Genomic DNA, 27,308 nt, shown 5'->3' with positions numbered 1-27,308 from the left:
TGTTTCACCAGCATCTGTGGCTGGCATCTTCAGAGAATGCTGGCATTGAAGAGAGTTGGGTGTGTGTGTAGTACACATACACACACACACTGTGTGACCCAGGATAGAGAGGATTGATTTCCATGTTAATCTGTGTGTTGTTCTGTTGTTAAATGGCAAGGCCTCAGGGTGTCTATTTAATTAGTTATCATTGTCTGTTGGGAAATCCCCTGACCCTGTGTGGTTTTCATTTGCACTTGCTGGTTCTTGTAAATCAGACATGTAAATCACTTCTTCTCAGTCAATGGCAACACAATACAGTCGGCCCTTCCCTTACACGGGGGATTGGTTCTGGACCCCCCCCCCGCCCGCGTAAGGGAAAAACGTGTATGCTCAAGCTCCATTAGAAGTAATAGGTCTCATGCCCGCGGCGCGCTCCATTACTTCTTCTGGGGCACGCCAGGATTTTTTCTGGCATGGCTTCCAGCATATAAACTGTATATATACCTCACTCATTACCATGCCAGCATTCTCTGAAGATGGCAGCCCCAGGAATATGAATGAATGAATAATTTTATTATGGTCGATGACCAGCAAGCCAATAGTAAAATAATACACACAATATAAAAGTAAAAAAGCACACAGAATAAACTGTTTTGGTTTAAAATAGCAGGAGGATAAAAACCCACAGACTAGGAAAAAAATAAAAAATGCCTTTCCATTTGGTAAAAAATAAATTCAAATAGGGTAATATAATAAAGGGACAATTGTATTCAGATGCATAAAAACAAACATAAGAGCATGTATACAGAAAAGCTCAATAAGTTCTGCCATCTTTGGTTTGTTATGCTTTTCCTGCAAGTGATAGCAGATGCACAGAATTGCGCTACTTTATAGGATATAGTCAGGAATAAACTGTGCTAGAACATGGCCACATAGCCCGAAAAGCCCACAAAAAACTATGGATGCCGCTCATGAAAGCCTTTGGCTTCACAATTCTAAAAACATATTGCAATAAAACAATTGCCATTCAAAAACAGACCAACACACAGATTAACATGTAAATCACTCCCTCTCAACCCAGGGTCACAGTGTGTGTGTATACATACATACACACACACCCCACTCACTTCTGTGCCAGCATTCTCTGAAGATGGCAGCCACATAGTAGCATGGTAGCACATAGTTTTTGGTGGGGTTTTTCAGGCTATGTGGCCATGTTCTGGAAGAGTTTATTGCTGACATTTTGCCAGCAGCTATGGCTGCCATCTTCAGAGAATGCTAAGTTAGTGGGGAATATATATTATGTGACCCTTGGTTGTGAGGAAGTAATTTACATATTAATCTGTGTTAACACCAAAATGAAGACCCAGCAAGTGCAAATGAAAACCACCCAGAAATCAGACAGGTCTCCCAGCAGACAATGCATCATTAATTAAATAGACACCCTGAGGCCTTGCCACTCAAAAACAGACGAACACACAGATTAACATGTAAATTGCTCCCTCTTAACCAACGGTCACACAGTATACGCTCATCCCTTCACATCTGCGGCTTTGATATTTGCAGCTTTGATTATTCACGGATTTGATTCATATGTTCTCTCTAGGAATCTCTAGGTCCTCCAGTGCAACTCTATGGTCAACTTTAACTAAAAGTTGCACTGAAAGACCTGAAGATTCCTAGAGAGAATAATCTACTAGGCATTTGTAGCTCCTCCAGTGCAGTTCTATGGTCAGTGCCTGCCAGACGTTGACCACAGAGTTGCACTGGAGGACCTAGAGAGGTGTCCTCTCAGGAAAAAGCACAGTGTTTTGGTTATTTGTTGTTTTTCCATATTCAAAGGGTTCTTGTGCCCCTAACCCTAGCGAATATGGAGGGACAAGTGTGTGCGTGTGTGTGTGTATACACACATACTCACACACCACTCACCCGCATGCCAGCATTCTCTGAAGATGCCGGCCACAGATGCAAGCGAAACATCAGGAATAAACTCTTCCAGAACACAGCCCCCAAAAACCTCACCAAAAAAGCCACCTATGGATTCCAGCAGTGAAAGCCTTCGACTTCACAAATTGTTTGGCAAAAGAAAACATCAGTATACAGCCACATTGGACCACCATTTGGGGAGGAAAAGGAGGGCTGTGTGGGAGGAGGCCTCATGAAGACGGTATAAACAAATTAAAGAATACTAATAATTCTTAAAGGTAATCAAATATATTAAATATATAACCAATGTAGTAGCCCATATGTAAATGGCTGAAGGATTTGGATATGAAGTCAGGGCAAAAGGCTGTTTTGAGAATGGACAGTTGAAAGTGTCAAGGTTGACATTTTCAGCACTCCCAGCCCACAAGCAATAGCATTTACATTTCTATACTGCTTCATAGTGAACCAAGCACTCTCTAAGTGGTTTACAATCTGTAAGCCGATTGCCCCCAACCAGCTGGGTACTCATTTTACCCACCTGCGAAAGGATGGACAACTGAGTCAACCTAGGAGCCCCTCTGGCATCCAACTCACAAACTTGTGGCTGCAGTACTGGCATTAAACAACTCAAGACAATGGTTTAGTCACTGCAACAATTACAGAGCTTAGAATGCTGGACATTTTTAACTTGTCACATTACAGCTGGCCTTCCATACATGGAGAAATGTAAAATACTGCACTTAGGGCAGAAAAATGAAATGCACAGATATAGAATGGGGGGCACCTGGCTGAACAAGATTATGTGTGAAAGGGATCTGGGAGTCCAAGTAGACCATAAATTGAACATGAGTCAACAGTGCGATGTGGCAGCTAAAAAGGCCAATGCGATTTTAGGCTGCTTCAATAGAAATATAGTGTCTAGATCAAGGGAAGTAATAGTGCCACTCTATTCTGCTTTGGTCAGGCCCCACCTGAAATATTGTGTCCAGTTTTGGGCACCACAATTCAAAAAGGACATTGAGAAACTGGAGCATGTCCAAAGGAGGGCAACTAAAATGGTGAAGGATCTAGAAACCATGCCCTATGAGGAACGACTTAGGGAGCTGGGGATGTTTAGCCTGGAGAAGAGAAGGTTAAGAGGTGAAATGATAGCCCTGTTTAAATACTTGAAGGGATGTCATATTGAGGAGGGAGCAAGCTTGTTTTCTGCTGCTCCAGAGACTAGGACCAGGAGCAATGGATGCAAGCTCCAGGAAAAGAGATTCCACCTGAACATTAGGAGGACCTTCCTGAGAGTAAGGGCTGCTTGACAGTGGAACAAACTCCCTGGGAGGGTGACAGAGTCTCCTTCTTTGGAGGTCTTCAAGCAGAGGCTGGATGGCCATCTGTCCGGGTGCTTTGATTGTGAGTTCCTGCATGGCAGAAGGGGGTGGGACTGGATGCCCTGGCGCTCTCTTCCAACTCTACCATTCTATGATTCATGGGACTTGAGCATCCAGGAGTTTTGGGGTCCTGGGACCAAACCCCCGCGGATACCAAAGGCCTAGAGAGCGGGAGGGAGAGGTAGGCCTTGCCTGGCTGCCCTTCTCTCTCCCGCCTCTCGGGGTCCATTCACTCCCATTTTGGAAACACAGGCGAAGGGGAGGGGGTCCCTGCCTTTACCTCGGGCGAGATCCAGGGGGACGTTCTCCTCGCCGCTGTCGTTCCTCCCTGTGGGCGTTTGGAGAGAAAGGGGGAAAAGAGAACAGCGTTATTCGAGCGGTGAAGAGCAGCAGCAGAAGGGGAGCCCTGTAATGGCGGACAGCGCAGGGGGAAAGCATCCTTCCGCCGCCTTGCCTCCCTCCCTCCCTTCCTTCCCTCACAAAGCCTAGGCTTCTAAGCCTTCCTCACCTCGGATGCGGAGGTGCCTCAGAGAGCGGGCGCGGAGGTTGACCGCCATGTTGGACGGCCGCCCTCCTCCTCCTCCCGCTGCACACTCTCCTTCCTCACAACACCGGAAACACCTCGCCCGATCTCGCGAGACTTAGAAGGCGTCCCGGGTTTGGGCTGGAACTGGGAGACCGGGGGGAGGAGGGAGGGAAGGAGGGTCGCCCTGGAGAGGGCCGTTGCGGCTCGCGCCGGGTTTGCGCATGCGCCCTCGCTCGCTCGCTCGCTCGCTTTCTGAGGGAGCCTCCCTCCTTAGACTGAGGGGGGGTCGGGAAGGCGGCTGGGAATAGGCAGCGCCCCGTTAGCGCTAGGGCTGAGAGAGAGCAGACTCTTGTGAAGCTTTGGGCGGCTAGGAATCCTCCTCCTTCAGCTCCGTCCTCCGACTGGGCGGGTGGCCATCAGTACTGGCATTGCTTATGGTCCTAGGCAGCTAGTAAGGAGGGTAGCATAGTGTTACTTACAATAATACAAATAACAACATCAGATAGATATATAGAGATAGATAGATAGATAGATAGATAGATAATATAATACTTGTAACATTATTAATAATAATAATAAGGGCAGGTGATAATAATATATTGTTATGTATAATATAAGTAAGATATATATATATATGTATATATATGAATATAGTAATAGTAATACTGTATATATATATATATATAATACTATATTGTACTTATTACTTATATATATATATATATATATATTATAATATAAGTAATAAGTGTAATATACATCACTTTAATAATAATAATAATAAGGGCAGGTGATAATAAATGTTACTATTATATAATTAGCAATAAGTATAATTTATGATTACTTGTAATAATAACAGGGGCAGGTAATAATAATATATTGTTACTTTAATAATAATAATAAGTCTACAAACGCTCGTGCTGCCAACTTCTCAAAGGTGCTACAAAATCTCTCTGAAGTACTGATTCTACAGACTAACATGGCTATATCTTTGAATTCTACCAGTATAATATATGAGTTCTTCAATAATAATAATAATAATAATAATAAGGGCAGGCAATAATAAGTATTATAACTGATAAGTACAGTATGAGACCTTGGGGAATATACCTTTTGTGGACTAGGCTTCCCAGTGTCCCCTTCCAGTGCAGCCCCTTGCTGTGTCGGACGGGGGATTCTGGCAGTTGTAGTTTGAAGAAGTAACCTATTCACAAGGTCTGTATGCAAAGGAACTTGTAGCACCTAAGAGAAATGCCGCACTGCAGCATTAATGTAGTTTGACACTGCTTTAACTATCATGGCTCCATCCTGTGGATTCCTGGGTTTTCTGTGGTTTGTTGTGGCACCAGAGCTCTCTGATAGAGAAGGCTAAATGGCTCACAAAACTACCAGTCCCAGAATACTGTTGCATTGAGTTGTGGCAGTTAAAGCAGTGTCGAAATTCATTAATGTAGTTTAATGCAGCCTGACTGAAAGAAAGACATTGGTAGCATAAGCTTTTGTAGAGCTTACTGATGCATGCATCTGAGGAAGTAAACTCTGGTCTATGTAAGCTCATGCTACCAACCTCTTTCTGTCTTTTAATCTCAAAAGTGCTACAGGATCCCTTTGCATACTGATTTTCCAGACTAACAAACCTATGTCTTTGAATTCTTTCACAAGGTCTGTGTGTACTAAAGAGTGGTTATAGGTAAACAGATAGAGAACGAATTGTACCAGGCATAAACATTCTCTCAGAGGATGGGAATGGGAAATCTCTGAAGAAGCTTACCTAGAAAACCCTATGATAGTTGAACCTTAGAGGGAGTTCACCAGGCAGGTCCAGCTCCATCAGGGCTAGCCTGGAAGAAGAAGAGCCCTCCCTCCAATCCATCTGCCTTGGTCCAGGCCTCAGAGGGAGAGAAGAACCACTGAGCCTCATCCCCTTTCCCTCCACCATTCCCGTCTCCTTTTGTTTCGTGTCTTTTAGATTGTAAGCCTGAGGGCAGGGAACTGTCTGATTAAAAATAATAATTGTAAGCCTCCCTGAGAGCCATTAGGGCTGAAAGGCGGGATATAAATACCTAAATAAATAAATATCAATAAACCTTAGGGTCACTGTAAAACTAAAATGACTTTGACACAAACAACAACAACACCTACTGTTCCAAAAATGTTTTAGTAACCGCTTTGGGCTTAAGACCTCAGAGAAAGGAAGGAGCAAGAAGTGGGAATTGCAAGCATGAATATGTTGTTTCTAATACTTCTGTCTCAATTCCAAAGTCACTTCTAGAATTTCTTGTGTGCCTAGATGTTGGAATGTTCATAAATATGCCATGAAATACCAGCATCTAAGCCAATTTCAATTCAGGAAAGCCAGAAAAGTCATAAACCAATTCTCATTTGCAAAATGTACCTTTTTCTTGAAACTGACCTTTCTTGTGCTTTAACCCTTCGTTGTTGTGTGCCTCCAAGTCATGTTTGACTCATGGTGACCCTGTCACAGGGTTTTCTTGGCAGGTTTCTCAAGAGGAGGGTTTTCTATTGCCATCCACTGAGAGAATGTGATTTGCCCGGTGCTTCAGTGGGGAATTGAACCCTGATCTTCAGAGTTGTTGTCTAATGCTCAAACCACTACACCACACTGGCTCTCACTGCAATTCTAAGTACAGTATAGTTAAGCTCTGCTTACAGCAAAGAGCCATAGGTTTGCAGCCTATATTTGATACCTTATCAATCTCTGTGCAGTGATAACCACTTCTGATAATTCAGTAACTGATAATTTTGACTCCTGGTGAGAAGAAATTCTAAGCAAGCTCCATGAAGGTGCCAGAGATCTGGTAAAGAAACATTAGTAGATGAATGGGGCCACTAAGCTCTGCTGCACTTTTTTATGTTTTGTAGTATTCAAAAGGATAAACCCTACAACAGGCTTGAAGATCTAAATCATGCGACTCCCTGTAGCAATTGCCACTTTTATATGATCATTTCAAAGCCGTATAATCCCCGGATGAAGTTTAGAATGAAGAAAGGTGGTGGTCTTTGATATTGGTTCCTAAGCCATCTGCTACTGAAGTCTGCAAATTTTCCAGGAAAGAAAGAAATGTTGCCACAGTGGAGACAAATATGGTACCAGTCCCTGAGACATGGAGGGATACTGCCAGTTCTGTGCATCAGGCAGCTTTAAAAGCACTGATTTAAAAGAACCAACCTATGTAACCAGATTGGTAGATTCTATATGGGTACTCTCAAGACAACCCAGTTTGTAGGGACATTCATGAGATTCTTTACCTCTGATGTTAGTTTTGTGTCATTGCAAATTAGCATAGAACTGGAGGGTGTGTGTAAAACATTGAAATGAAAATTGGATAGGTAACCTGTGGCCCTCAAGATCTTGTTCAATTCCAATGCCAGAGGTCAGGAATGATGGAAAGTGCACTCCAACAGCATTTGGAGGGACACAAGTTCTCAACCCCTGAGAAATGAGATGTTGACTTATAGCAACTTATCACAGGATTTTCTTGACAAGATTTATTCAGAAGAGGGTTGACAATGCCTTCCTCCAAGGCTTCAGACAGTGTGACTTGTCCAAGATTACCCAGTGTGTTTTCCTGACTGAGTCTAGATTCAAACAGAGATTTCTCAAGAGTCCTAATCTTGTTATCTCACTTTAAGAAATAGAATATTTATATACAACTGTACCTCAGATAACAACGTACAGTATATGTATTCTTGGGTTTTACTTCTTTAAAAGAAAATATGGTCCCAGAGGCAAAAATGAAATGAAAAGAATAAAGATAGTTTTATGCACCACAAAAAAGAATAGCAGTTCAACATACTTCAGCAAATTTCCTTGTTTGGATCTAAAAATATGCACACATGAAATTGACCAACCAGGTCATGTATGTGTTGCGTAAGTAAACCAAATTTTGAACTTTCTGGAGATCATTTGAAGGTTTGTTCCAGGGATGACTTTTTTTCTTTCACCAGCCTCTGCTTTTCTTATACTTTCCATTTTGATGCTCAGATTTGTAAATCTATGCTTTTTCAACATGGGGTTAGCTAGAGAAACAGGTTTATCTGCTTTTCCTTTTTCTCCCCTTTGTTGTTCACACACACACAGAAATCCTGGAGGCAGCAGTTCTTTATCTTGCCTGTTGTAGGTAGCCACAAATGGGTACAGTAGGATTGGCTAGAATAGAATCCTACTCTTTTCTGGCACAAGCTTAATTGAATTGCTTATTGCAGGCACCCCTTTCACCAATCCTCCTTTACCATTCTCTTAATATTGATGCTGCTAAAAACACTTTCATCTAGACAGAGAATAGGGAGGAAAAGTGAGGTTGGCTGGCATAAAAAACTCAAAAGGAACTTTGTTTTCAGAGGCTTTGTCCAAAATAAAGCTACTTCAGGTCATTTTGGGGGGTTTGCTGTTTAATGCATGTGTCCTAAGATGCCAGAAGCTGCACCAAAACCATGCTCCAGTTCTAAGGACTGGAGCACAGCTTTGGCACAGCTTCTGGCCTCTTAAGATGCATGTGTCATTTAAACAGCATACATCCAAAGTGACCCAAAGCAGCTTTATTTTGGCCTGTCTGTATGGGGCCTTTGTTAACTGAGGTATGCTGATATTAAAGACTGAGAATTGTAATGTAAAACTTGTTGATTTAGAAAAGACTACTCATAAAAGAGAGCAGCTTTGGCATATAAATAGTATGTGCAAAGTTTCAGACTGTGAGGGTGTGGTTTTACTCAGAAAAGTGACTGTTCTTCTTTGAAAAGTGTAACATACTTCCTGTTTATCCTAAGCAAAATTTTGCTTTGACTACTGAGATGAAACTGCTTTTTCATTTCTAAACTAAAGAATACAAACAATGAAAATGTGTATATGCTTTATTTCCTCAGAGGGCTGAAGGCAGTTGGAGAAAGGGGTCACAGCAATTTTTCTCTCCAGGAGAACAAGTTTTGGGGGGTGATTTTTTTCCAGAGGGGGGAGGGGCCAGTACAGACCAGCATGATATGCCAGCTTCCCAGTGGCATGGGGGCATGGTGTATGGATGATGCACACCCCAACACTGCCCTAAAGATGGCAGGCAGCATTGTTCATATGCCACAGGAGCACTGAAAAGGCGCCGTCATGGCAGAAAAGACACCCTTTTCAGGTGCAAAAAGGAGCAGCATTTTGCCGCCTTTTTTGCAACAAAAAAAACCCAGAATGGGGCCATGGCATGCAGTTGCCACGGTGCCCACCCAGCTCTTTCAGGGGTGGCATCACACTGCCTCTTTGGGCCGGTCAATTTTGGACCAATGTTTCCAAAAATACAAAATTGTGATCGACTACACTTGTTAGATTTCATATTAATATGTCTTAAAGAGGGCACACTATATTTTCACTTAAGAGACAAATACTGTCCCCCAGTCTTACACACAGAGAGATTGCAATTATTTTGACAGACATTTCTATCAGATTGTCTATATCTCATATCTTCTCATATGTCAGGCCCCCTTTTTTTTAAAGTAGGATGCAAATCTATCCAGTTCAACCTTTGTTGCCTTTTTTAAAAAATAACACTATTGAATGGAGAGACTGGCAGTATGGTTGTGAAGCAATAGGCAGCCAGGTTTTGCCTGTGAGCACATGAAATTTGGCTTGCAGAAGTGCAGCTCTGGAGAAAATCATATGTACCACTCAGTGTGAAGGTATGTTTAGACACAAGCACATAGACTGTGAGGCAAATGAAATGAGTAAAGCACCATAGAAGTGGGTAAAGCACCATAGAAAGTGAAGCCTCTTTGTAACCATGAACAAGAAGGAACCTCCAAAGTATCATAGAAGCATTTGCTATTGTTTATCAAATCTTTAATCAGCCCTCTTCATTCATACCTTTTTGCACCAAGAACACCTAAAAATGAAAGAGGGCTATTCCTTCTTCAGAAATAATGCTTTTTCTGCACTGTTAAGGCTTGTGTGCCAGTTGTGCCCATTCCTTGAGATGTTAGGCTTGGCCACTGCAACACGTCTAAGTTACATCCCATTTGGATTACTGTAATGCTGTCTGTGGGGTTGCCTTTGAAGCATAATCTAAAACTTCAGCTAGTCCACAAAGCTGCAGCCAGGTTGTTCACTGGGACGGGCTACAAAGAGAACTCATGGCTCTTGTTGCAAACTGGCTGCTGGCTTGTTTCCAGGAACAATTCAAGGTGCTGGTTATGTCATATATAGCTCAGTTCCAGGTTATCTGAAGAACTGTATTTCTCCATGATAACTGGTTGATGTTTTTGAGATCCTCCAGGGAAACCTCTCTCTGTCCTACCATCCTCACAGCTGGGAACAAGGGAAAGGGCCTTCTCTGTGGCTACTCCCACACTCTAAAAGTCCCTTTCCAGAGTGGCTAGACTGGCATACTCCTCGTGGTCTTTCTGAAGGAGAGACACTAAACAACTGATTCAGTTACTTAAAAAGCTAAAATTTAGTTGTTTTTAATTTAAAAAAAAAAACTTTTTCTAAGTTACAGCTTGCTACAATATTTTGACTGAAAAAAATTGGACCTGCTTTTCATTTTCCTTTATGTTTTTTTCCTGGGTCTCTTCTCTCATGGCGGCTTTCCAGGCTGTGTCATAACTCACTCTGAAGAGTCTGAGGTTTCAGAGGAGATTGAAGCAGAGGTGGTCTCTGCTATCTAGTAGGAGACTGAAGATGCAGCATTCATCAAGCAATGATAGAACAAAGAGGTCCCACCTGGAGGTTATTAAATAGGAGACACTAAGCTAATTAGGCACCTGAGGTCTTTAAACAGCTGCCTATAAATCTCCCAGACACTCCCTGGCTGCCTGCTTCTTCAGCACTCTTTTCTTGGCAACTAGCAGTAATTTCTGGTTTGACCATATGACTGTTTTGCTTCTTGCTGGCTTTGTTTATCTGTACTACTGACTTACTGAATGACCTCTGGACTACCTGATGACTACCTTCTTGTATCTTCCTTCAACCTGCTGAATATTCTGTGACTGATTTAACTGCTCAACAGCTCTTATATTCTGACCACTGATTCCTGGGACACTTGCTGACTGGGACATAGGACAGGGTGACTGTAAGCAGGAAAAGCTGGAGTTGCTTCCCTTTCCAATCTTTTGCTGATCTCTCAGCAAGCATTAATGGCTAGTTTTGAAAATCCTGATTTTACAATAGCAACCTCAGTTGTGGTGGACATGAGCATCTTTAATATCCTGCTGAGCTGGCACCAATATGCAGCTGTCCATTAGTAATAAATGGACTCTCTATGATTTGGAATGTTGTTCAACTAATTTTCATTTTTCTAAACAATGACACCATTGGAATAATGAGTCACTCAGCAAGGGCACAGAGAAGAAGGAATCTGTCGGTGTCTCTGCTGCCACTACAAGTAATGGAAAGCGGGGAGGGTAACAAGGTAACTTGGATCTATGGGGATGAGAAATGAGTGAACTGCAGGAACAGGAATTTTTCCCTGATTCAGATTACAACCTGAACCCCTTGGATGAGAATGTCATACTTGTTTGGGATTAGATGTGAGCATTGCAAATTGCCATTCTTTGTAATTTGAAGCAAAAGAATTACAAATATTGGCAACATCTCCACTTACTCCTGTCAAGCTTTCATTCCTGATACTGGCTTTCAGTGCCCAGCACCATACCAGACATACCCTGCTTGTGCTTTTATTTTCCCCCTTCAGACTAGCTGTGCCATGCATTCTAGAAGCAGCAGTGTGATGCCTGCCTCAGGGTAAGCACTCTGGTGGGTGAAGAAATGGATTTTAAAAACGCTGCAGTTTAGAAAACTCATAAAATCTTTAATATATCCCAAATCAGAAAAAACATGTTTTAAGAACAAAATGCAAAGATAAAAACACAAGACAAATAACCCTTCTCCCACCAAAATCTCTCAAAACAAAATAGAAATATACTATTATAATTAAAGGTCTCAAGCCTATGAGTATCTCAGAATGCAGCCAAAAGTACAATGTGTGTATATAAATAAACATATAAAATATCAAGGGTCCTCAGTGTGGCAATGACCAAGACCTCTTGCCCCATGTTTATTAAGTGTATCTATGCCATTTATATGAATGGTTCTATGCTTAAGACAGAGAAAAGAAGTATGTCTGTGTGATGCATGGACAGGTTACATACTGAAGAATGGATTGGCACACATTGAATCACAGAATCTTAGAGATGGAAGAGACATCATGGGCCACCAAGTCCAGCCCCTGAGAAAGAGGTAATGAGTATAGTAGGGGTCCAGAGCAGAAGTGTAATTTGAGGGCAATCCTGGCAGCGAGGGATTGTGTATGATTTGGGGTTGATCTTCCTAAAGGGAATAATGCATTTGGTGGAATACATGAACTTTACAGATTTTGGTATCCAGAGGGGTCCTGGAACCAAACCTCAGCAGATATCAAGGGCCCACTGTACTTTGAACACACATGTAGGATAATTTTTCCAGTTTCAATCCTTGGGCTGAAAGATAAGGAGTATGAGAAACTGTGTGTATATCCCTCTGCTTTCCTCCCAGATTGGGACTCAAGGCAGCTTGCAAAATGCATGTGTTGGTGTATGTATTGGACAGGGGATATCAACATGTATGGAATATGTATGCTTAGTTCCACATTTCTCAACCTATGTATATTGTAACAAGTTGTGAATGTATTTGTTTATTTTTAACTTTTAAATTGGCTTTGTAAGAAACATTCACAAGATAGGGATTTATGGGATGTGGATGATCAGAAGCTGTTTGATAACTATAACCAGAACCTTTCATAATGAAACAACATAATGTTCTTTCAAACAAAAAAGCCAAAATAGTTATGGTCAGTTTGCTAAGGCATCCTGTTTCAGAAGCCAGTGCAGGATGTACTGAAGAGTTACAGAATACCATATATAAAGAGCTAAGGGCACTTCAGATCCTTGATGTGAAAAAGTGATCTGATAAATACATGAAACATTAAAGATGATACGCTTTTCAAGAGAGGAGGAACTGGATGTTTGATTTAAGGCTTTAACAGTGCTCAGTACACTATACTAAGAAAGATGTTTTGGCTTGGAAGTCTTGTTCATGGCCCTAGTCAAGCAAAGTAGAGGCAAACTCAGGAACAATGGCATCCTTCCATTATGAGATCTCCTTGACAGTCCAGAAACTCTTGGAGATGTTTAATCAAAGCTTTGTACCTATACAACAGCAACCAGCATAAATAATACATTTAATTCTTGTATCAGCTAACTGGAGATTCAAAGATGATGATGACTGGACTGAGAAGATGTCTGTAGCTAATCGTTGTCGTATATGCAGCCTGCATGGGGGGAGGGAATGAAACAATTTTTTAATGAAAATTGCCTGTCTTTGTAATTAAAAACAAACCAAAAAAGAGTATTTCAGTTGATTTGATCCTCAGTTATTACTATTCTGTTCTGACATGTATGACGTACCATCAGCGATGTCGTCATAGATTTCATCATCTCTGTAAATTCAGAAAGAGAGGAAAATCCATTTAGTTAGTTCTTTTCATGTATATTTGAAACATTCCTTACAGTAAGCAATTCCATTAGTCAGATGTCTCAAGGGTTTCAGGAGGATTTTTCCCACCCCAACTATAGATACCAGGGATTTAATATTGGAATTTCTGCATGCAGAGTACATGGACTACTACTGAACTACCCTTCAAAGGCTTTAACTAATTAGCAGTACAGCAACTAGCTTCAGTTGTCCTGCTTTCAACTGAACTGTTTTAAATGGTTTTTATCTTTTTAATAGTATTTTATCTTTTTAAGTGTAGTTTTGAACCACTTTGATAGTTTAATCCTGTTTTAATGTTCGCCTTTTGGATTTTTTTTAGTTGCATTGCTTTTTAAATTGAAAGTTGCATTGAATCCCTATTTTGGAAGAAAGGCAGCAAATAAATATAATAATAATGCAGTAGAGTTTGAGTTTCCCTTATCTGAAATACTTGGGACCAGGTTTTTTTGGATTTTGGAGTTTTTCAGATTGTGGAATATTTGTACATTCATAATGAGGTATCTTGGAGATGGGACCCAAGTTTAAACATGAAATTCATTTATGTTTCATATACTGTATGTATACACATTGGCTGAAGGTAATTTTATGCACAATATTTTTTTAATAAAGCTGTGCATGAGACAAAATATGCATACACTGAACCATCAGAAAGCAAAGGTGTCACAGTCTCAGTCATGCATGGGAACACTTGGATTTTGGAACATTTTGAATTTCAGAATTCTACACAAGGGGAACAACAACAATATAACTTCTAAATTCTCAAACCACTGTGCCTATTTACTTAAAATTAAATTTCAATGCAACTCAAAGTTTTTTCATAGAAAAAAAAGCAGTTATTTGGTTTATAAGCAATTTAAAATATTTTAAGGGGTGTTTCTGAAGACAAAATACACAGACCTAAATCTTGTTGTTAATCTCAGCTAGAATAGACCCATGGAAATTTAGCAAGTCAATTACTAGTGGGAACACGGAAAGTTCCATATCATAGCTAGTTCACTCTAGTTGGGATTAACAAAGGAATTTACTCCATGAAGAAATAGATACAGGCAGGGTTCAGAATCACAGGCCTCCAAATGTTATAGAACTGCATTTGCCAACAGTCCCAGCCAACATAGCCAATGGTGAGGAGTGAAAATGCTGAAGTCCAAGAACATCCAGAAGACTCAATTATTCTTATCCCTGATAAGTTCTCCTGGGAAAGCCATGTTGAAATTAATATAAGATGGGTTGACACAAGATGTCCCACTGTCTGGGATGGGACGCATATCATTGCCACCCATCTCTTCTACCAGTTCATGACAACACCTCCCTCTGAGTATCTGAGTGATACTCCTTTAGAGCAAAGCACTGCGGATGTCCATGGAGACTTTCTTTTATTATGTCATTAAAACAGGAAAGGGATACTATGGATGATTTACAATATTCTTATCAAACTTCACCAGGGGAAAGTTTTGGCTTTGGACTCTGAGAAGTATTTTTGTTTTGGTGATTTTTAAATTTAAAAGTCAACATTTTAAAGAAATTGTTTCCACTAGAGATGGGGAAGAACAGGTTGCTCACCTGTAACTGTGTTTCTTCGAATGGTCATCTGCGAATTCACACAAATGTGTTTATTCTGCGCCTGTGCAGCAATCTTCTAGAATCTCTAGGCAGAAAGCAATGTATCTTTCTGCAACTTTTTGGCGGTAGCTCCGTCCACCCATATATAAGGCCCCTGGTGGCCCGCTCCTCTTCAGTTCCGAATGAGCCGCTAATCAGCGCGGCAACAAGCGTTGTCAAATGAGCAGACACTGAGGGGATGGATGGGCAGGTTTGTGTGAATTCGCAGATGACCACTCAAAGAAACACAGTTACAGGTGAGCAACCTGTTCTTCTTCGTGGTCTCAGCGAATCACACAAATGGGTTTAGACTAGCGAGCTATAGTCAGTGGAGGAGGGAGTGTCAATAACCAATAAATCATATAATCAATAAAGTATGTAAACCAAACAACTGTGTTATTTATTAACTGTGTAACAGGTCTATTGCATGGCAGAGAGTAACACTGCCCTCCCAAAGGCTGCATCATGCCTGGCCCTTGAGTCCAGCCTGTAATGCCTAATGAATGTCAATGGCTGGGACCAGACAGCTGCCTTGCACACATCTTCAAGGGGAATCCCCGTCAAAAAGGCTGAGGATGCGGCTACCGCCCTAGTTGCATGGGCTCTAACCCGACCTGGTAGAGGCTTTCCAGTCAGTTCGTAGCAGAGGTGGATGGTGCTGGCCACCCACTTGGAGAACCTCTGCGGTGACACCGGCAGCCCCTTCTTGGCTTCGGAGTAGCACACAAAAAGTCTCTCCGAACGTCTGGAAGCAGATGTCCTGTCCAGATAGAACGCCAGTGCCCTGCGGACATCCAGGGCATGGAGCTGACGCTCAGAGTCTGTGGTCGGATTAGGAGCCAGAGTCGGCAAAACAATGTCCTGGTTGATGTGAAAGGCAGACACCACCTTTGGCAAGAAAGTGATGTCTGTACGGAGCACCACCTTGTCCTTATGGAAACGGAGGAAAGGCTGGTCCATCCTCAGGGCACACAATTCACCAGCTCGGCGGGCTGACGTGATAGCTACCAGGAAGGCCGTCTTCCAAGTCAGGAGTCTCAGGTCCGTGATAGCTAAGGGCTCAAAGGGCTTGGACACCAAATGTGCCAGGACGGTGTCTAGACTCCACTGCGGTGTAGGGTCTAGAATTGGTGGGTGCAAATTGTTGAATCCCTTAAGGAACCTCTTTACGAGAGGATCCCCAAACAGAGAAGGCCTGTCCTGAAATAGGTAGTGAGATGAAATGGCAGACAGGTAGCACTTGATAGAGCTCAAGGAGAGACCTGCGTCTGCTAAGGTCATGAGAAAGTCCAGGACTACAGGGATGGAGACACGGGATGGTGGAATGTCCTTTGCTTGTAGAAAGGTTAGGAACCTATCCCATTTGTAGGCATAGGACCTCTGTGTGGACAGTCTCTGTGCTGCCTTGATGATATCCTGTACACCAGATGGAAGTGTCCTCAGGATAGAATCCTCCATGCTACCAATGGGAGAGATTGCATCTCGGGATGGTGAACTTGTCCGTCGTGGAGTGAGAGCAGGTCGGGCTGGTGCTCCAGACGGAGGTGGTCTTGTGCTCGTTGTAGGAGCGGAGCGAACCAGGGCTGTCTGGGCCACCACGGAGTTATCAGGATTGCGTCCGTATGATCGGCCAGCATCTTCGAAAAGACCCGTGTGATCAGAGGAAAGGCATACAGAAGGCCTTGAGTCCATTTGAGCTGGAAGGCGTCCCCTTCCGAACTCGGCTCTCTGTACCGTGAGCAGAATCTTACAGTGTGGGCGTTCAGCCTGGAAGCAAACAAGTCGAGGAGGGGGGTTCCCCAGCGATTGAAGAGTTGGGACACCACCTCTGGATGTAATCTCCACTCGTGGCAAGTGGAGGGTGACCTGCTGAGTTGGTCTGCAAGGTCGTTCTGGTCACCAGGCAGGTGGATGCATTGTAGCAGAATCTTTTGTGCTATGCACCATTCCCAAATGCGGGTGGTGACTGACAACAGAGTCCTCGACTTTGTACCTCCTTGTTTGTTGAAGTAGTACATAACGGTGGTGTTGTCGGTAAGAAGAAGCACCACCTTGTCCGCGAGGACCGACTGAAAGGCTCTGAGTGCTTTCTCCACGGCAAGCATTTCCAAGACGTTGATGTGGAGCGTAGCTTCTGCCGGTGACCACTTGTCCTTTATTGTAAGGTGCAGTGTGTGAGCGCCCCATCCTTGCAGGGAGGCGTCCAAAGTCAAAGAGATATCCGGCTGAGGGGGTAGGAATGGCATCCCCACACAGACGTTGTCGGATTGGAGCCACCATCGGGATGGTGAGCAGCTTGGTGGACGTGTCTCATACAGAGTCGAACACGGAGAGGAACCAAGATTGAATGGGCCTCAGACGTAGTCTGGCCCACGGTGTGACGAAAGTGGTAGAGGCTAGATGTCCCATGGCGACTTGTACTGCACGGGCCTGAAGACGCCTTTGGCGGAGGCAGGGTTGCAGAGATGCACAGAGGGCTTGGAACCTTGCCTCTGGAAGGTATGCCCTCATCTGTCGAGAGTCCAGCGTTGCTCCTATAAAGTCTATTCGCTTGGTAGGAGTCAAGTTGGACTTGTCGAAATTGACCTGTAGTCCCAGTGCTTGCAGCAGGGACAGGGCAAAATCCAGCTGCTTGAGGAGGGTGTCCTTTGAGGATGCTGCGAAGAGCCAGTCGTCCAGGTATGGGAAGACTGTGATGCCCCTTTGATGCAGGTATGCCACCACGGGCGCCATGCACTTGGTGAAGACTCTTGGAGCTGTGGAGAGGCCGAAGGGAAGGACGTTGTACCGGTAAGCCTGGTGTCCGACAGCGAAGGCGAGGAACCTGCAGTGGTCCTCCAGGATCGCTATGTGAAAGTAGGCATCTTTCAAGTCTAGCGTCACGAACCAGAGGTCTTCCTGTAGGAGTGGTAAGATAGAAACCAGGGTTACCATCCTAAATTTTTTGTAAACAATAAAGTCATTGAGGGCCTGAAGATCCATTATGGGTCTAAGGCCAGAGTCTTTCTTCGGTACGGTGAAGTACCTGGAAAAAAAGCACCGCTTGAACTCAGAGGGGAAAATGGGTTCAATGGCGTCTTTGTGTAGAAGAGTGCGCACTTCGTCGAGAAGGGTGTCCGAGAGCCGCCATCATACGCCTCCTGTCATCGGGCAGGTCAGCAATGGTGGGGTCCATCTTCTCCACCAGGAACTGGACGTAGGCCCCCATGCAAGCCGCGTAGTTGGCGATTTTGAGGTCGAGGGCCGCCGAGGTGTAGAATTTCTTCGCCAGACCGTCCAGCTTCTTGCTGTCCTTGTCGACAGGCGAAGAAGAGGTTTTGGGGGCGAAGGTGGACTGGGCGCCTTCCACAATAGCTGAATTCAGCTTGGGATGGTGTGACAGCCAGGACGGGGCCGAGGGAGTAACCCGGTATAGGTTCTCGATCTTGCGAGACGTCGATGGGATGGTGGCTGGGGAGTCCCAGGAACGCTTCGCAATCTTTTCCAGGGACGGGAGGTAAGCCAAGGCTGGAGGAGCTGGGGCCGAGCCGTGGATCCTCCTCTCCACCGGGTCAAGGGCATCATCTTCCGGATGGGCGACTTCCAGCTTGAGAGCATCAGCCATCCGTATGACCCTGTCGGCAAAGGCCCGGACGTCGTCCGTGGGCGACGGGACAGAAGGGCCTTCGGGCACAAACGGGGCGTCCTCATCCGAGATGGTAGACACGGAACGAGGAGAGCCCGAGCCGGACTTTGAGGGGGAAGGGCTGCATCGTCTAAAGAGAGGATCGGATGCCCCAAGATCGTCCCAGTCATCTTGGCGGGAGGTTTCATCATCCGGGCGACGGATCCGTGAATGAGCACGGAGGTTACGATGCAGATGGGACGGGTCAACCGGGATGAGGTACTGTCCGGGGTGCTGGTCGTGAATGAGATCTGGGAACGCCTGGAAGAGGTCCCGATCATGCTCTGTGGGGACAGGATGGTCTGCAGCCAGAGCCTCATCAGCTTCGGTACCTAGCGTAGCCTGGTCCCGTGAGGCAGAGCGTGGCCTTCTCCTTGGTGAGGGTGAAGGAGATTTTGACCTCGGCCTTTGAGGAGAGAATGGAGCATAGGAGTCCTGGAGCTCTCCTTCCGATTCAGAGTCCACATTCACAATCTGTGGGCTATCTGCTGGTACAGAGAGGTGACTGGTGAGGAGGACTCTGGGTTCGAGCGGCACCATCCGGGAAGGGGCCGGTAGAGACGGAGTCGGGGTTTTCACCGGCTCAGCAACAGGCGATGTCGACGGTACTGGCCTCGACTCAGGCGGAGGCACTGAGACCGTGCTTGGGGGCCCCTTACGGCGGCTCTTAGAAGGCGGTGAGGACGAACGAGCCCGCTTCTTGTCCTGATCGGAGCGTTTATCCCCTCTTCTCTTGGGGGCTTTGGGGGCATCCGACTCCCCAGAGGCTCCAGAGCCGCCAGGCTGGCTGAGAACCCTCTTGTAGAGGGCGGCCATGAGTGTCCGGTCCCTGTTCTTGAGGGCCTGGGCGGACATGGCCTTGCAGTGAGCACAACTGCCCTGAACGTGTGCCTCCCCCAAGCAGAGGACACACTTGTCGTGGCCGTCGGCCTTGGGGATTTTCACCCCGCACTTGGTGCACTGCTTGAAAGAGCCCATGGTAAGAGAAGTCTGTTACCAGTCCGAAGTCAAGCCGTAGAATCAGAGAAGGTCGTCAAGCCAAAGGGAAAGTCCGAAGGTCAAAAGCCAGAGATTCTAATACACAAGAGCAAGCGAATGCTAGCGAAGTTCCTCGAGCTGCTTAGCGCGGCGGAATGAAGGAACTGAAGAGGAGTGGGCCACCAGGGGCCTTATATATGGGTGGGTGGAGCTACCGCCAAAAAGTTGCAGAAAGATACATTGCTTTCTGCCTAGAGATTCTAGAAGTTTCCGAGGATTGCTGCGCAGGCGCAGAATAAACCCATTTGTGTGATTCGCAGAGACCACGAAGAAGAATATCTATTCTAGTGCATCAACTACATTCAGACTGCTAGGTCTTTCTCTGCCTCTTCCTGAAGCTGAACTCCTCAGAAAAGGGAGGAAAGACAGCATCTCTGAATGAGGTCAGTTCTTTGAGGCCACAGCTCAGGACTAAAACAGATGGCCCAGATGGAGCAATCTCTGGCTATGACTGCTCCATGACTGTAATAACTGGATGGCCTGCTCCTGAACAAGCTGCTAAACAAACTGCTGGCAGGAGCGGATTAAATCTGTTCTTTTTGCGGGCAGCTTCAGACCACCAGCTTTAACCTGGGAGCAGCTTCCAGACACATTGGGGGCATGTGTCATCTAAACACCACACCCCAAAAGTGGTTGGAAGCTGCTGTATTTCACCTGTCTGCTTGGGGCCTTAGTCACTTTTACTCTCCCACAGTCCTCACTGTCTTTCCCTTCTGGGAAAGGCAAGGGGGAAATGAACTCCCTTCCGCCAGACACAAACACAGACACAGCCTCCAAGAGCTGTTTCTTGAGGCTGAGGCTCAAGCAGCTTGACTTCCTCTTTGCTATCCCTATGTGGGCTAGAAAATAAATTCTTCCTCTTGCTTTCAATCATTCTGCCTCTTTTAAGATTAAAAGTTTCACTTACTCATTCACTATACAACTTCGTCGAACATAGCCATCTGTAAAATTAAATTAGAAGAGCATGGTTATTTTCAATGTAAATTGACATTTCTCATCTCAACTAAAAGAGACAAGGAGAAGAAAATGATGATATAAAAATTTCCTATGCTGTCTTTGAATTCCATGAGATATTTTTGAATTAATCTTGAGCTAAAGCTGATACTGTATCTTGAAGGAAGATCTTAGATGCTGATAGGTTGTATAAAATGTCAGTTTGTAGAATAAAAACCATTTAGTCTCACCAACATGTGTCAGAATTTTATTTATGCATTTTATGGCATTGGCTAGAGATCAGATAACAGACTGTTGCTCCCATGCCAGTTGATAACTTACCAACTTCCAACTCAATTTAAAAATATTTGATCTGGATTCAAGTCCATTCATGCTTAGAATAAACAAGATGGAGTAAGTGGAACAAAGTCATCACAACCAACTTAAGGTCCCAATAATTCCAATGGATCTGTTCTAACCCAAAGCAGGTTTGGATCCTACCCATTGTGTCTGAAGTAATGTCAGGAGATGCAAACACAATCTCTGATATTTGACCTGATACAGTTACATCACATCATGACCTGATTATCTTGCTGAAATAAAAGTGAAACATGACATTATTAGAATGTGAATTTATCACCATTGGCATTTTATGTTCAGGTCTGAAACATGTAATAGCATCCATCCCCACAGTAATGCATCACATGCTCATCCTGACTCACTTCTGACCAATGCATTGTGGAGCTCATGCATCTGACTATTAGAAATAAAAGTAGGTACAACAGGAAGAATGCACGGGTCAACTTTGAAATGGCACAGTATCTACCCAGAGATTTAAATTCATTTGCTAATCCCAAATAAAAGAAATTCATTAAAATTAAAGGAATTTGTCACCACTGGCTTGAAAGCTCAGCAGGGTCAGGCCAGGTGGAATATGAGATACAATGAATAGCAGGTGCTGCAAGCTAAACTTCCAGGAAAGGAAATGGCAAACCACCTCTGACTATTTATTTCCTATGAAAACCCTATCAAATTCAGAGGTTGGACGTAAATTGACATGTAACTCCAAGGCACACACATTTCACATCACTCCATCTATCTGCATTGAAAATCTTTTATATTACAAAATCTCAACAAAATATTATTTTAACCCTGACCACTTCTGTTCATCATTTGTATTATGTTGTTTAAAACTTATGGGTGTTCCTTCCAATGCACTATTTTGAGATACATAAAAAGATATATAGGGCTTGAACAGACAGGCCAAAATAAAGCTGCTTCGGGTCACTTTGCAGGTATACTGTTTAAATGATACATGCATCTTAAGAGGCCAGAAGCTGTGCCAAAGCTGTGCTCCAATCCTTAGGACTGGAATGTGGCTTTGGCACAGCTTCCAGACTCTTAGGATGAATGCATCATTTAAACAGCATACCTCCAAAGTGACCCAAAGCAGCTTTATTTTGGCCTGTCTGTTCAGGCCCATAGCTATATATACTCAGTGAAAAAAACAGGAAGGCTCTGAAAAGGGCCCTTGGATGCCTCCACAACTCATTTTTGTCTTATTTTGACTTCTACAACCACTATGCATAGCTTGCATTTTGTAGTCTTTGTGACCAAGTTTTCCATCAAAATTACAAGAATAATGAAGAGTACTTTCTTTTCTTGCAGTTGTATTTATAAACTACAACCATTCTGAACCTCATCATACAACTGCCTCCTTTGAAATCTGAGTTCCTGACATTCATTTCAGGACAGGAAGACTCCCCCTTAAATGAGGGACAATGCCACAAGTTTACTACAGCTCCTTTGGGGAAATGAGCTCATACCTAGTGTATTCTAATTCCCTTTCCTGTCTCACATAAAGATAATCTTTGCCATTAGCAAGCCTTTTAGAGTACATTATTGATTTTCAGAGTCAAGGTCACATAATATATAAATTATACCTTATTTTTTAGAGAGAAGGAATTAGTTTGAAGGATAAGTAGATAGTTCCCTTAGACAATCCATGCCAGTTTTTATGAAGCAAGGTAAGTACTGTAATATTATTAGTACCCCCTGAAATGCATGTGCCTATTGAGGTTTTCATAAGTAATGTCACCTGCTCCCTCCACCACCACACTGAATTGTTTTGACATAGCCTTGCAATCCAGGCTTTTACAGCATACTGTAAAATGGGTCAAACACGCCACAGTTACATTCCAGAGTATCAGTAATACTAATACTAATAATATTAATAATAATAAATCATTTTTATCCCGCCCAATGAACAAGGAATCTGGGCAGCTAACAACAGAGGAAGTACAAAAAAAATACAATAAAAACAAACAAATCCCTTCCCAGCCTCCAACAATATAAAGCAGACAATAACAATAAACAATATCAATAGAGTGACAATCAATAGGAAAACATAAGAACGTTACAAATCAAACAAGGTTCATAAAAAAAGCCTTTCCCCAACCCCTCAGCACAAGTTCATGGGTTTCAGAGAAAGAAGTCATGCCAGACAAATCTAATCTCTTTCATTGGTAAAATTACCAGCTTGGTAGATGAAGGGAATGCTGTGGATATAGTATATCTTGATTTCAGTAAGGCTTTTGACAGGGTTCCCCGTGACATTCTTGCAAACAAGCTAGTGCAATGTGGGCTAGACAACGTAACTGTTATATGGATTTGTAATTGGTTGACTGGCCAAACCCAAAGTTTGCTCAGCAGGTCTCAGATAGAGTCAAATCCAAGTCAAGTCATTGAAACAACTTCAGTCTGACTTGAATCCAAGTCAATTGACTCAAATCTGCATCGCTCAAGAAAGAGAGTTCCACAAATGTGTGGACAACATTAAAATTACTCTGTTTCTCATGCCTGACAATCTACTTTTCCTTCAAGTCTCTATCAAGTCTTCATAGCTGATCTTCAGGTTCTTGGAGCTTTGTCTGGGTATAAATGGACCTTAAGTAACTGAGCCCAAGAAACCAGTGCAGCTGATGTAGCTGAGGCAAAATTTGTGAGTATAGACCAATTAACATATCCTTCAACATTGCACAGAGGAAAACCAGGACACCTGTGACCAAGCAACCTCAGTGTATGATCAAGATGGCAAATTATTAACAAGAAAGAATGCCCAAGCTAGGAGATGCTGCAGCTCTTTGCTTCTGCCTGAACCTACTGGGAAGGGTAAGATTCCAACCTCTCCTCTCCCCCCGTTGAGCTATCTAGGTACATGTGTTTGCATTTTGAACTCAGTTCACAGGAACTGAAATAAAATGAGGACAAAGAGGGAAGGAATATATGAAGAGAGAGAAACAACTGAAAAGCAAAAGATAACAGGCAATTCATTGGAACTCTTCCTGGCAACCTGGGACAGCTGGAGAGTATGAATTCACAAACTGGGACCATAGGAGAGCTATCACAATTTAAAATAGTCCCTGTGGACAATTGGGCCACTGTGTTCTGCACCAGGTAAACCTTTAGAACCATCTTGAAAACCAGACCCAGATTGTGGATAACCAGGCCATGAATAACAAGGACAAAAAGAGAAATTACAATGAACAGTTTCAGTTGCTGGCAGTTTCTGTGGAAGCTGACAAGGCAGATGTTTAGGCCTTGTGAGAGAGGGTGGAGTTTGCTCATTTGTTCTCTGGATAGCTAAGCGACAGCTTTTGTCATTAGTTTCACTATCAAAGGAATGTGAAAAATGTCTTGAGGTGGGGGATTTTACATAGCTTTCTGTGTGTGTATGGGGCTGATCTCCTCCCAGAAACAAACAAACAAACAAAAAGCCACACCAACATTTTAAAGCAAAATGTTAAAAATACAAGTTGAAACTATTAGTATTTTCATTTACTTAAAAAAAAAATCCTAGCTCATATACTTTTAGTTTGTACACTTCATGAAAACTTGAATCACAAGTACAGTATGTTGAAAGACATAGTAGTGTTAGTCTGGATCAGTACGCCCCTGACTGAAAGAGGTGGTAGCATAAACTTTTGTAGACTTAAGTCTACTTTATCAGATGCATTTCTTACTGAATTTACTTGCAGTGGTAATGAAGGAAGGAAGGAAGGCTTTTCTCTTAACAGTTAGCCTACCAGATGCTGTGGAGAACTGACTGCCAAAGAGAACTATTATTAAACCAATAAAGAATGCATTCCTTTTGAGAATTAAGATGTGCAGTTTCTCTAAAGAAGAGTTTGTAGATTTAAAACATATATACACTGGACTTCTATACACTAGACTTTTACACAATAAATATTCTTATGATTAATCTTCAGCAAGCGACCATCAGTAATGTGGCCTTATGCCAAGTAAGTATGGTAGCTACTTGGCAGATGCCAAAAACCTGGAAAACTATGTGGCAACGTCTACATGAATATTTAAGTTTTAAGCATGGCAAATCAGGGAAGAAAGGCGCAAATGGCTTATGTGCTCCCCCCCCCCCTTTTTAAGGCTTTTCAGTTTTACACATATGTCTACAATATGCAATTTGCTTTTCAGAGAAAGGGGATCCCAGTAGCCAGGACCAGAAAAAGATTTAACCAAGATAGTTCTGAGAGAAAAACTCTTTTTATGAATTAGAGTTCCCAAATCAGGATTATCCCAGGATCTGAGATTTCCAAACCCTGAGAGCTAGGATTTTATCACACAAACCTGTCACACTTACTCTAGTTTAAGAATGGAAGCATACCGTTTTGGCATCAATTCTTATAACACTTTTCCTTACAATAGTGCTTTGGCATTGTTTTGATGAACCATGGTTGCGTGATTTGTTTTCCACAAAGTCAAATGCCACCTTCCTGGAGGAAGAGTGAGAATGAGCTATTGTGGCTGCAAATCACTTCCAGAAGATTGTTGCTGTGTGAATGAGCACACAGCAGCTACCTTTGTGAAGGTGTTGGTGGCCACAATTGTTGTGATGGGGGGGGGGGGGAGAGAAGAGCAGAATCACTTCCATTCCCACCATGTGACTATCTGAGAAGAAGTGGAAATGCAGCTGCAGAAGGCACCTATTGCATGAGGGATGTAATGGAATAGCAGCAAGACTGAGAGCCTGTTTATAGATTTTGTTCATCAATGAAAAAGTGCACCATAGTAACAAATGGAATGCAAGACAGCAGCAGGATGGACACCATATTGTGTGATAAGTATCAGCCAAAGATGCTTTAATCCGGCTAAAATTCCACTTTTTATCCTGGTGTGATAAACTACAAATGCACACACACAGAGAGAATTTTATTTTCCTCTTTTGAAATTAAGACAGAAGTCTTAGCTAAAGGGGCTCTTCCCACATCAAGGTGAAACAAAAGGATTATTCATCCTTGCCTACTCTTGCTTTCTACTTCACCTGTAATGTTTGTGCATCATATATTAATTCCTCCTTTTACAGTCAGGCATAAACCCTTCTAAACTATCAACATGTAATTTAGGCGGCCGTTTGTGCCGCCGGCAAGCTGCAGAGGATATACCGTGCGGCTTGGCGGCAGCAAGAAAAAGAAGTCGCAAAAAGCGGCTTCTTTTTCCGGTGTGCCAGTTACACCACAGTGCGCCATTGGTGCACTCGCGATGTCACCTGGGTGCCACGACGAGCGGACGCTAGGCGTCCATCATGTCAAAATGGCGGTGCCCATGTGTATAGGCCGCCGCCATTTTTACACCCCTGTCATGTGCGAGGGGTGAGAGGTGTTTGAAAGTGCCACCCCTCGCACGTGACGGGGCGCCTCATAGCGCCCATTTAAATTGGGTCTTAGACACAAAATAACATTAATAAAGTGCAACTTACAGGAGTTAAATAAACAGCACTAAAGTGCAATGATAAGCATTTGGGGATTTTACTTTTAATAACTGGCACATCTTTAATACTCCAGTGACTAATTACATGTGTGTCCGTGTGTGTGTGCTTTCAAGTCACCTGTCAACATATATTTCATAGGGTTTTCTTAGGAAAGGAACACTCACAGGTGGTTTTGCCAGTTCCTTCCTCTGAAATAGAGCCTACAACATCTGGCATTCATTATCGGTCTCCCATACAAATACTAAACAGAGGTAATCCTCTTTAGCATCAAAAATCAGATGGGATCTGGTGCCTTTAGAGTGTTCAGGCAGTTAATAATTGCTTAACTGTCTTTTAAAGCATATCCTGGAAAGATGAAGAGCATTAGTACATGAGCAAGGATACATAAAATAATAGGGAACCATGAGCAGTTGCTCAGAATATGTTCCATGATTAGTCTGGAAGAAATTAGGGTTGTTACCAGTAATATCTATATAGCTCCCATGTTCTTAGCTGCATAAAGAGCTTTTATATACCTTACTATCAATGCCATACAGGACACAGAAAAGATTCTGCTTGTGTTGGTACTTACATTTTCCTTCTTCATTCCTGCACAAGACTCTTGTATCATCCACATTTTTAATAACATCAACAGATTCTCCTGGCCTCACTTGCAAGTCTCTTGAACCTCTTTTTTTTGGAGAAGGTGCTCGTGATATAGTTGTACTGTACAGAATGCAAATATCACCTTCAAACTGAAAATAACACAAATAATTATCAGTAAAATCTCAACATTTATAATAAACAAGATTTTCAGGTTGCACATATTTGAGGTACAAACCAGTATGTTGTTTGTTTTTCTAGGAAGGATATGGAATTATAGACATAGAGGAGATTATTACATTGTATTCAAAGCAACTTATACCCAACAGGATACAGTTGTGTTTAAATTTACAACTGGGTGTTAT

General features: G+C 43.1%; 3 protein-coding genes across 14 annotated transcripts in view; all 3 read right to left on the bottom strand.

Moving 5' to 3' along the window:
• Positions 1-3,958, bottom strand: part of RICTOR (RPTOR independent companion of MTOR complex 2) — a 122,143-nt gene extending 118,185 nt beyond the window's left edge. For 5 of the 9 annotated variants that reach the window (XM_042448842.1, XM_042448848.1, XM_042448843.1 and 2 more), the window contains exons 1-2: positions 3,799-3,955; positions 3,571-3,618 (exon numbers count right to left, since the gene is read on the bottom strand). In XM_042448842.1, coding sequence (XP_042304776.1) covers positions 3,571-3,618; positions 3,799-3,847 — 97 coding nt within the window. In that variant the 5' untranslated portion in view covers positions 3,848-3,955. Of the gene's footprint in view, positions 1-3,570; positions 3,619-3,798 lie in introns of all 9 variants that reach the window. The other 4 variants (XM_042448846.1, XM_042448849.1, XM_042448847.1 and 1 more) reach the window with 2 other exon arrangements.
• Positions 3,959-11,600: 7,642 nt separating this feature from the next.
• FYB1 (FYN binding protein 1) overlaps positions 11,601-27,308 on the bottom strand; it is an 80,545-nt gene continuing 64,837 nt past the window's right edge. For 3 of the 4 annotated variants that reach the window (XM_042450203.1, XM_042450207.1, XM_042450204.1), the window contains 4 exons: positions 26,933-27,095; positions 20,551-20,584; positions 13,255-13,286; positions 11,601-13,118 (listed from right to left, as the gene is read on the bottom strand). In XM_042450203.1, the coding sequence (XP_042306137.1) occupies positions 13,096-13,118; positions 13,255-13,286; positions 20,551-20,584; positions 26,933-27,095 (252 nt within the window). In that variant the 3' untranslated portion in view covers positions 11,601-13,095. Of the gene's footprint in view, positions 13,119-13,254; positions 13,287-20,550; positions 20,585-20,653; positions 21,170-26,932; positions 27,096-27,308 lie in introns of those variants that run through there. The other variant, XM_042450206.1, reaches the window with a different exon arrangement.
• On the bottom strand, positions 17,719-19,792 carry LOC121921724 (arginine-glutamic acid dipeptide repeats protein-like). Its single transcript, XM_042450208.1, has 2 exons — positions 17,967-19,792; positions 17,719-17,839 (listed from the first exon to the last, which is right to left on the bottom strand). The coding sequence occupies exon 1, from the start codon at positions 19,581-19,583 to the stop codon at positions 18,009-18,011; it is 1,575 nt and encodes a 524-aa protein (XP_042306142.1). The 5' UTR covers positions 19,584-19,792; the 3' UTR covers positions 17,719-17,839; positions 17,967-18,008.

Source organism: Sceloporus undulatus, chromosome 2, assembly GCF_019175285.1.
Source record: "Sceloporus undulatus isolate JIND9_A2432 ecotype Alabama chromosome 2, SceUnd_v1.1, whole genome shotgun sequence".
In the NCBI taxonomy this organism is placed as follows: Eukaryota; Metazoa; Chordata; class Lepidosauria; order Squamata; family Phrynosomatidae; genus Sceloporus; species Sceloporus undulatus.
This window is presented reverse-complemented; position numbering and strand designations above follow the sequence as displayed.